General features: G+C 27.3%; 2 protein-coding genes across 2 annotated transcripts; one reads left to right on the top strand and one right to left on the bottom strand.

Annotated features, from left to right (window-relative positions):
* Positions 1-3,381: 3,381 nt before the first annotated feature.
* On the bottom strand, positions 3,382-4,802 carry OCT59_003604 (uncharacterized protein; the record flags this gene model as incomplete). Its single annotated transcript, XM_066145725.1, has 5 exons — positions 3,382-3,708; positions 3,785-4,156; positions 4,215-4,385; positions 4,443-4,615; positions 4,697-4,802. The coding sequence occupies 5 exons, from the start codon at positions 4,800-4,802 to the stop codon at positions 3,382-3,384; spliced, it is 1,149 nt and encodes a 382-aa protein (XP_065996420.1).
* Positions 4,803-5,651: 849 nt separating this feature from the next.
* OCT59_003603 (uncharacterized protein) lies at positions 5,652-8,845 on the top strand (the record flags this gene model as incomplete). The annotated part of the gene is made up of 2 exons (XM_066145724.1): positions 5,652-5,722; positions 8,827-8,845. 2 exons carry the CDS (start codon positions 5,652-5,654, stop codon positions 8,843-8,845), a joined length of 90 nt encoding a protein of 29 aa, XP_065996419.1.
* Positions 8,846-11,540: the final 2,695 nt, after the last annotated feature.

Here is an 11,540-nt window from a genome sequence, read left to right as displayed (position 1 = left end):
TACTTCTATTGGATATAATTCATGTAACCCTTGTGGATTATTTCTTCTTTGACAATTATCACAACTTTTTACATATTTTTCTACATCTCTTTTCATATTCTTCCACCAGTATTTTTCTTTTATTTTTTTTATATGTAGCTTGAATCCCAAAATGTGCTGATAATTCATGATCATGCATCATATACATTATTCCTTCTAATTCAAATCTTCTTATTACTCTAAATTTATTTTCATCTTTAATTTTATATAAAACTCCATTTTCTTGTACGTATTTTTCTTCTTTTTCTATATTCTTTACAATTTTATCATATTCTTTTTCATCCATTTGTTAATAAATTTTCTATTTCGTTTTCAAATGGTAAAATAAATTTTATTTCTTTATCTTCAAATAATATGCAATGATAATTTATATTTGTATGAATTATAAATATATATATTTCTAATCCTATTCTTTCAACCATTTTTTTTTTTTTTTATTTATCTCGTTATTCTTTACTATTTATTATTTTTTAAAACTTTTATCTTTCTCATATTAACCTTGACATCGCATCAGCATTCTTATTTTCTTTTCCTGGTCTATGTATTATCTCGAAATCATATTGTTGTAATTCCATCATCCATCTTCCTCTTCTTCCTTTAGGAACTTTTGATGTACTTATAAATCCTTTTAATGCTGCATGGTCTGTTATTACTTTAAATTTTCTTCCAAATAAATATTTATGAAAATATTTTATTCCCCAAAATACTGCTAAACATTTTAATTCTGTTATCGGATATCTTTTTTTTGCATTTACTAAACTTCTACTTGCATAACTAATAACTATTTCTCTATTATTTTCATCTAATTGTTCTAATATAGCTCCTAATCCTTCTCCTGATGCATCTGTTATTAATATAAATTCTTTTTCAAAATTTGGATGTTGTAATATCGGATAATTTATTAATTTTTCTTTTAATTCTTCTAATGCTTTTTGTTGTTTTTCTGTCCATACAAAAGGAACATTCTTTCTCGTTAATTCCATTATTGGTTTTACTATTTTTGAATATCCTTTCACAAATTTTCTATAATATGAATATAATCCATTTATTTCTCTTATTTGTTTGATATTCTTTGGCGGTTTTAAATTTTTAATCTTCTCTATTTTCTTATTATCTGGTTTTAATCCATCTGTTCCTACTATATGTCCCAAATATTCTACATTCTTTTTCACCCATTCACATTTCTTTAACTTTAACATCATATTCGCTTTTCTTAATTTTTCTAATACTATTTTTATATGTTGTAAATGTTCATTCCAATTTTTCGAATATATTATAATATCATCTATATATACATTCATAAATTTATCTAAGTATTCTTTAAATATTTTATTCATTGTTCTTTGAAATATTGCTGGTGCATTTTTTAATCCAAACGGCATAACATTAAATTCATATAATCCTTGACTACAAATAAATGCCGTCTTTTCTTTATCTTCTTCTTTCATCTCTATTTGCCAATATCCACTTGCTAAATCAATTGTTGTAAACCATTTTGCTATTCTGAATTTTTCTAATAAGTCATCTATTCTTGGCAAAGGATATGCGTCTGTTATTATTATTTGATTTATTTTTCTAAAATCTATACAAAATCTCTTATCTCCTGTCTTCTTATTCACTATCACAGGTCAAAATCGAGGCTATCGGTTGCATATCGGGTACCAGATATATGTAGGATATGTATATGATCATCAGGAAATTATATAGTGCGAAAAGTTGCGCAAGTTTACACATCATAATATTTCGTAAGCTTCCAGACCCGCCGCAAGTTTGCGTAAGCATAATATTTTGTAACTTTTTAAAATATTTCGAAATATTACGATATGCAAAGCTTCGTAATTTTACGATTTGTAATATTCCGTAATTTTGCGGTTTGCAATATTTCATAATTTTACATAATATTTCGTAAGTTTTCAGACCCACCGCAAGTTTGCGTAAGCGTAATATTTTGTAACTTTTTAAAATATTTCAAAATATTACTGTATGCAAGGCTTCGTAATTTTACGATTCGTAATATTCCGTAATTTTACTGCGTAATACTTCGCAACTTTTTAAAATATTTCAAAATTCTATGATGCGTAATGTTCCATAATTTGACGATTCGTAATATTCTGTGATTTTACACAACTTAATATTTCGTAATATTTCAAAATATTTTGATAAATAATACTTCATTTTCTGTACTATAAGTTTATATAATGTATGTTTTATTAGATATAATTTTATTAAACCATAAAAAATTACAAGTATTTATTAATATATACAGAATACATAAAAGTAAAAAAAAGAAAGAGTAGAGTAACAATATTATTAGACGTAAAAAGAAGAGAAACAGCTATAGTAACGTTAGTATTAGATATAAAGATAAAAGAAATATTGTTATTATTGTTAGTATTAAGGTAAAAAGAGTTAAAGAAACAGTAAAAGGAGTAAAAGAAACATGGATATTATCGTTAGTATTAAAGTACAAGTAAAAAGAAATAAAGGAAACGTAGATAGTATTGTTAGTATTACGACATAAAGTAACAAAGAGGTAAAAAAAAATGCGTTAATATTAAAATAATTAGTATTAATAAATAAATATTTCTATACCTGCAAAGTAATTGAACAAAAGAATAAAGAAATAAAGAGAAAGGAAAAAATAAACATGTTGTTAGTATTGTTAGTATTGTTAGTATTAAAGTACAAGTAAAAAGGAATAAAGGAAACATGGATATTATTGTTAGTATTACGATACAAAATAACAAAGAGGTAAAAAAAAATGAAAATAATTAGTATTAATAAACAAATATTTCTATACCTGCAAAGCAATAAATTATGAAATATATGTAAATATATTGTATATAATTAAAGAAATAATAGAAAGAAAAGACAAAAAAATTAAAAATATTGAACAAAAGAATAAAGAAATAAGAAACAAAAATAAATAAGACAAAAACGCGTGCATGATTAAATGATTAAATGATTAAATCATATGCAAGGATCAGCCTAATTTGATTGGCCAGAAAATACGATATCATAAAATTACGGAAATCCGCATTTTAAAAAATCACAGAAATTGTATATGCACAATTACTAAATATTATCCCCTCGTGATAAATTAAAAATTATCAACACAAATTCAACACAAATTTAACAAATTTAACGAAATTTGGCCAAAATTAACAAATTTTTACCAGAATTATCAACACAAATTGAACACAAATTGAACACAAATTTCAGCCACGATTTATTTATGTCACACCCGTATTATTAAGAATTAATAACCATTTTATTTATTAAAACTATATTAATTATGGTAAAAAAAATGCTATTACGTGTGATATATATAAAAAATAATATTTATTTCCTATGCAACCCATAATTCTCTAATAAACTATTTACATACCGACCTTCCTCCTCCGTGTTATAAGAGTCAATAGAAAGTATATCATCGTCAGCTATGCCATCATTGGCCGCACCATCGTTGGCCGCACCATCGTTGGCCGCACCATCGTTGGCCGCATCATCGTTAGCCGCACCATCGTTAGGCCTACCATCGTTAGTCACACCATCATCAGCCGCACCTGCTCTATCGTCAGCTGCTCTATCACCACCATCGTCTACATCATTACCATCATAAGAATCATCGTTTGAATGTGTAAATTTATCCCTATTTTCCAACTTTTGCTAAAAATCAATAAATAAATAAATAAACTGTAATTCAAATAATTCACATTTTGCAAATTGTAAATTAAAAACTTACTAAGTTGTTGATTATCTTCGACTTCATTATACTTTCGCTCATTTGAATGTTTTGATTATTAGGATTTAAGTACGTTTCACATATGCTAATCGCATACGCTATTTGTGTTTTTGAGGGATTTTTATTTTCTTTTCGCAACTTATCAATTATCAGCGACATATATGTCGTAGGTTGCCCATCTTTAACCTTTTTAAATAGGTTGTTGTAACATCTTTTCACCTCCGCCTTACTCTTCCATTCCTGAATCTTTGACGGACTAGCCTGAGTGTTAATAGACGGTAATTTATGCCCAGTCGCTTCGAAAACAGAATACATAACGTCTTTAACTCTAGACGTGAACGTCCCTCGTATGCTTCTATGTTGTTGTACTAACTATTAAAAAAAAATGTTAGTATGAAATTTAATAAAATTCATAATTGCTTTAACTTACAGTCGGGGCAATTTTTTTTTCGAAAAAAATAATCCATTGATTTTTTTTGAACTGGCGCATAAATTCCGGATTTTCGTCTTTTAAATATTTTTTGGTAGCGAGTTTGTACTCGTCTTGCGAAGGATAAACAAAATTTTCAAATAAAATTTTCGACACCTTCTTAACGAGCTCCTAATCAAACGAGGTTAGCATTTCAGGTTTACATTAAATAATATTCATCTTTATTACCTTTACATACTCTGGATCTATTGTATTATTATTATTTTTGTTATTATCGTTGAGCTTTTTTTCTATGCTCGAGAGACGGGTTTCGAGATTTTTTTGTCTGGTGATAAGAACTTCAAGCTTAGAAATTATCTGCGAATTGGTTCTTAATAGTTTTTCTATTGTTTTTTTATTAACTTTAACAATAAAATATAATTTAACTATATATTATATAATTTCTTTTATAAAGAATATGATACATATCATGTCATATATACCATCAACGCTATCATCGGATATTCTCACTCGCTTCTCAGCTTCGCTACCCTCAGTACTACGTTTTGAAAATCTTTCATTATCGTCAATTCTTCGTTTAAACGCCATGCTTTAAGTAGCCATTATGATAATAAATTTGAGACGAAAATATGAGAAAAAGGAGGAAATATATGAGAAAAAGGTGAACTAGAAAATTCGAAAAGGATGAGGAAAAAGGGGGAAATACATGAATCAGAAATTCAGAAAAAGGAGGCAAGCTGTCATAAGGTAATTTCCGCCATTCTATACTAAAAAAGAAAAAAAACTTGCGAAATATTGCGAAAAATGGATGAACTAATGCGAAATATTACGAAAAATGAATGTACTAATGCAAAAATTTTGCATCGTGATATTACGAAAAAATATTGTAACACTTTCATAAGAGAACTTTAAAAAAAAACTCTCGTAAAAGCATATAGTATAATTGAAATATTAATCAAATCCAATTTATAAAAAAATAACATGTTACACATGTTGGGGCTTTTATGCATGGAAAAAAAAAGTTGCAGCCAGTGAACTCATTTGGCTGATCAGATTGATAGTGATCTTGAGCGCTTATAACCTGATTATCGCATAAATTTGTGGCTGATCATCTGTCCATTATTGTAAAAGTGATTTGCCGTGTTAAGCCAATAAATTTGCGGCTGATTATCAGATGATTAGCCGATTGAATAAGCCATCCGAATTCTTACAGCCCATTACAGCAAATTCAAAATATGCGAAACACTCAGCACTTTTGCTGTCAGATTCACTTGGCAGGTTGCCAGCAAATTGAAATAGTAAATAAAATAATAAACAATATTTATATGGTACATCATAGACTTGTTACATTTATTTTTAGATTTGCCAACCCACGAACTCGGCAAGTTCCCGACAGCAAAATTGCTGAGTGTTTCGCATATTTTAAATTTTGCTATAATGCGTAAAATTGCGAATGATTCCGCGATATTAGCCACCAGATTCTTACAGCCAGTTCCATTCATTAATGCGTAAATTTGCGTAGTCGTGTCTATTCAAATAACTCAATCAATTGTAATCCATTCAATTAATTCATTAAATTTTTACAATGAATTTGCAATATAATTTTATTAGCACACATAATCTCATATAAATTAAATAGTGAATTGATACTTTTCATCAAATTTGACACGTTAATTTAGTAACATGAGTTTCAAATGCCCCCTTTGTATGCGAATATTCAGTCAACGCTTTGCATATACTCAACACGCCCAAAAATGCTTAAAAAATGTAGAAGTAGAAGTAGAAGATGATGATGATAATAATGATAGTGAAAAATATAGCAGTGAAATGGATACAAGAAGTAATCTAAGTAGTGAATATGAAAATGATAAAGTTGAGGTAATTATGTTATTCCAGATTATTCTTTTTAAAGAAAAAGCTCAATAATTATGTTATTCCAGATTATTCTTTTTAAAGAAAAAGCTCAAATTATACTAACTCATTTTGGTTTATAATTTTAGGTGGATGATGATAATAATGTACAAAATATGTCATTTGACAGTATTGGAAGTGCAATATCAGAGATGAGCCTTGAAGATAGTAACTTTGAAAATATATTAGATTCATCTGAAGAGCCTGAAATTTTTGAAGAACCCAAAAATCTCAATACCAAAACTTGCACAGAATTTCCTAATAATGCTTATAAAGATCTAATGTTATTAGTAACGAAATATAAAATAAACAATAAAGGTGGTAATGAAATAATACGTTTTTTTAATAAACATTCAAATCTTACAGAATCACCATTACCAAAAAATATTGAACAGGGACGAGCATTTATGAATAATATGCAGTTTTCTAATTTAGAATTTAGTAAAGTTCTTATAACAAAACATAAGGATAAAGATTATTTTCTTTATTATCAAAACTTAATACAGTGCATCAAAAATATCTTAACTGTTTTTGACATAACACAAAATTTTGCGCTATCTTACGAAAACTATGAGGTAAATAGTAAATATTAGTTAATTCAATAATTTAAATAATATTTATTTTAATTTATTTATATTATTTTATAGTATAATAGAGAAAGTATTTACAGTGAACAAAACACTGGAAAATGGTGGAAAACTACGCAAGAATCCTTACCTACTGGTTCCAAATTATTATCAATTATTTTATATTCTGATGCAACAACTACAGATACATTAGGAAAAAGTCAATTGCATCCAATATATATTTCATTAGGCAATATCCCAATATGGCGTCATAATAAACAGGATGCAAAGCAACTTTTGGGATATTTACCAATTTTAGAAGCTGCAAATAAAGACTGGTTCGTGATACCTTTCATAAATCTTTACGTCATTTACTAGAACCAATTATTTTATTAAAAGATGGTATAGACCTTTTTATAAATAATGAAAATACCTGGTTTTATCCTAGAGTTTCAACTATTATTGCAGATTGGCCAGAAGCCGCAAGTTTTTGTTTAGTTTATAAATCCTCCAATTCAAGCCTTCCATGTCACTCCTGTTTAATTAAAAGGGACAATCTTGCAAATATAAACTTATCGGTTAATGATGTAATACTAAGAACTCATGATGAAATGCGTAAATATTTTGAAAATGATACACAAAAATCTGTTTGCATAGAATCTGTACCTAATTTTTTTTGGGATTTGCCGTAAGTATGCAAAAGTAGAAATAATTATAATAACATATATATATATTAATTATAAATATTTATATTATCAAGGAATATAAATATCTACTTGGCTACTATTTCTGACAGAATGCATCATTTAGATTTGGGTTTATTTCGTTATCAAATTATCTTCACATGCGATATCTTAAAATTGCAACATGTTAATGGTAATAAATTAGTTGAAGAAGTAGATCGCCATCTAGCAGCAATTCCACGTTTTCCCACCATTAAAATTTTTTCCAATGGACTGCAGTCAATTGCAAGATTAACTGCTAATGAATATCGAAGTTTGATGAAAGTCTGCATATTTGTTATTGATAATTTATATGATGAAAATAATAACGAAGTAGATAATTTTGTAAATAATGATGATCTTGTGAAATTGTACAAATATTGGAATGAAATGTATATTTTAAGTAGATATGAAGAATTTAGTGAAAGTGACTTGGAGAAATTTAATGTATGTATTAAAATTTTAGTAAAATCGAAAATTTAAATTAAATAAATTAAATTAACATTTAAATTTTAGGATGCAATACATAGATGGGCGCGGATGTTTGTCAAGGCTTTTAAATTTGTTTCTCCTTCCAATTTGAAGTTGCCTAAATTGCATTCATGGGTTTATCACATTATTGACTCAATACGATCTTATGGCGCAATAAATGGCTATACCACAGAAACTTACGAAAGTCTCCACAAATATTTCGTTAAAATACCCTACCGAATTAGCAATAAAAAAGATGTCGAACCTCAGCTTTTACGAACTGTAAGTATTTGGAAATTTATTTATTGTATATATTTATTATATAACTTAAGATGGAAATTAAATTAATAGATAAAACGTCAAGCAATATCTATTAGAATGTCTCAACATTCAGTGAATCTGGCAAAAACACCTCGCACTTGTAAATTTTCTGCAAGACTCTTTGATTTCTCTTTACAAGATGCAAATACATTTTTTAATGAAAAAAAAGATTCCGTAGACAATAAAATGCAGACCGGTTTTGCTAGATTTATAAGTTGTCTGGATTCATATCTAGATTTACTTGATGGGTTCACAATTATTGGTGAAACCCGAATAAACATATACGGATCGGTAACACTGGAAAATGGTGCCATAATGCGTGCCACAAACAGGTATCATAATAAAGTATGGTTTAGCGACATAGCTATTTCAATGGATTCTGAAGAATATATATCAGACAAAGGACTTTGTTATGGACAGGTATTTTTCCAATTTATGTAATAATTTATTATAAAGTATTAATAAATATTTATTATTTATAGGCCTTATTGTTAGCAGAAGTATTAACAGACCCACCGCTAAATCTCGCATTAATTCAATGGTACGATTTTAAATCTAAAAGGAACCCATATTTATATGGATGTCCTCACTTAAAATTGATAGAATTATATAACTTTGTAGCTATAGAGTCTATACATAGTGTCGTTCACATAGTACCCCGATTTGATAAACAAAATGAATATTTCGTAAATAAATATATTTTTTAGTCACTTGATATAGGAGTTTTGATTTATTTTAATAAAATTATATCCTTAAAGAATTTATGGTCACGTTTCCCATATCATAAATAAAATGCAGATTTATTTATTTAATTATTAACAATAGGTGTGACATAAATAAATCGTGACTGAAATTTGTGTTCAATTTGTGTTCAATTTGTGTTGATAATTCTGGTAAAAAATTATTAATTTTGGCCAAATTTCGTTAAATTTGTTAAATTTGTGTTGAGTTTGTGTTGAATTTGTGTTGCGTAATTTTTTATTTATCACAAGGGGATGATATTTAGTAATTGCATGTACAACGTACAAGAATTTTTTTTATGATTTTTTTAAGAAATGTACGCAAAATATTTAATCAGAATATAATTGTTTTATTTTTAAATATGATATATTGATGATTTTTTTTTTAAAAAAAAAAATTGATTTTTTTAAAATTCAATAGAATGTGCTAATAATAAATTGGTTTATTTTTAAATATAATATATTGATATTTATATTTAAATAACCAAAACATGTACATGATTTTTAATTATTTTTAATTGAAATCAAACTAAGATTTTTTTTTTAAAAAAAAATTAAAATAAATTAAGTGATTTATATTTATATTTAGAATCATGATATTTATATTTAGATAATCCATATCCGCATGAGATTTAATTAATATGTTTAATGATGAAAAGTCTAATAAATTAAATTTTAATTGAAACGAGAAATAAAATCAAACCAAAGAGGTATTGTTCAAATTTTATTTAAAGTGACATTTTACGACTTTCTTTCAAATTTTTACTCATCCCAAAATCAAATTATAAAAATCAAATCTAATCTAATAATGCCTCGCCACACACGTCGTCGTTCCCACTATAACGTCCATTGGAACTGGGCTATGATGGACGAACTTGTTGACATACGCCGAGACAGAAACCGCGCCTACCACAATATTAATGGTAGAAGCCGCCAAGATTTTTGGGACTCTGTTGCCAATAGGTTCATATGACTAATATCTATAATTTCTTTAAGAAAGAATTTAAATTCAAATTAACCAATCCATTTAATTGAATCAGAATAAATAGAATATTTCGAACGAGGGTTTCCGGGCAACAGTGCAGCCAAAAGTGGAGGAACCTCGTCAGGGATTACCATGTAAGTAAATAAATAAAATTACATTCATATAAATTAAATGTATTTACCGAATATTCAAACTGATTTTGATATTTAGAACTATGTCCTTTATCGTAATGGTAACCCTGGGCGGCGGCTGTGAACGCGTACTGGCGCAAGATATTATCGTGAATTTAGAACGAGATTTTGGGAGAGGCCGGGTAATTATACTATAATAAAATTTATAATTAATATTTACGTTCATGTTTTAAATTTGATAAATTTGATCAATTTTAGTCACGCGTGATGATCGTAGGGCAAGGAGAAACTTACCTACGTATCGTAGAAGAAGATAATTATTTTTATTTTTTTATTATTTATTAAGTGAGTAGCTAGGCCCAGTCCGTACCAAATATCGGCTGGAGACTCACGTTTTTTTTGGGCTGTAACTGATACTGACGTCCACGCTGTACAGCCTGGGTACTATTTTATAAAATAGTAGCGAACAAGTATCAAATGTGTATTTTTTTATTAAGTTATAATAAAAATTAGAATTTACTTTAATTTTTAACATAAAAATTGTAAATAATAAAAAATTCGTAAATAAAAATAAATTTGCTTTCCCAAACTTAAAAAAAAAGGTGTTTATATAAAAGAAAAGGTGTTTATATTATTTTTGATTATTCAATAGTATCACATGCCCCTTGTATACGTTCTACTGCATATGCAGTTTACAATCTCGTAAATTTTCGAAATATTTCAACCATAATATTACGCAGGTTTACAGTTTCGTAAATTTTCGAAATATTTTAACCGTAATATTACGCAGGTTTACAGTTTCGTAAATTTTCGAAATATTTCAACCGTAATATTACGCAGGTTTACAGTTTCGTAAATTTTCGAAATATTTCAACCGTAATATTATGCAGGTTTACAGTTTCGTAAATTTTCGAAATATTTCAACCGTAATATTACGCAGGTTTACAGTTTCGTAAATTTTTGAAATATTTTAACCGTAATATTACGCAGGTTTACAGTTTCGTAAATTTTCGAAATATTTCAACCGTAATATTACGCAGGTTTACAGTTTCGTAAATTTTCGAAATATTTCAACCGTAATCACTGGTCAAATGATGAAATATCGGGTAATAACGTATTGGTCAAATATCAGGAAATAATCAGAAACCCGATATGGCATGATAGGCAATATTAAACATTTACAAGTATCGGTAATCCGAAATGTTTAATAATATTTTATGAAAAAAATCTGATTTTTTAAAGACATATCATTAAAATATCAGAAAATTTTATTATACCTATCAGTAGTCTGATAGGTCATTGGAATAATTTACGGCATGTAATTATTTCTATTCCCACAAAAATCTTCGATCTTTTTTTTAATTGATAAACTTTTTTTTTTTACACTTTAAAGTTAATTTTTTTTTAACTTTTTTCTTACAATACTTTAAATAAATAAATTTTTATCACACCTTTTGAAGAACCAAATATTTAACTCGA

Source organism: Rhizophagus irregularis, chromosome 11, assembly GCF_026210795.1.
Source record: "Rhizophagus irregularis chromosome 11, complete sequence".
NCBI lineage: Eukaryota > Fungi > Glomeromycota > Glomeromycetes > Glomerales > Glomeraceae > Rhizophagus > Rhizophagus irregularis.
Note: the sequence above shows the minus strand (reverse complement) of the source record. Positions and strands in the feature narration are given on the sequence as shown.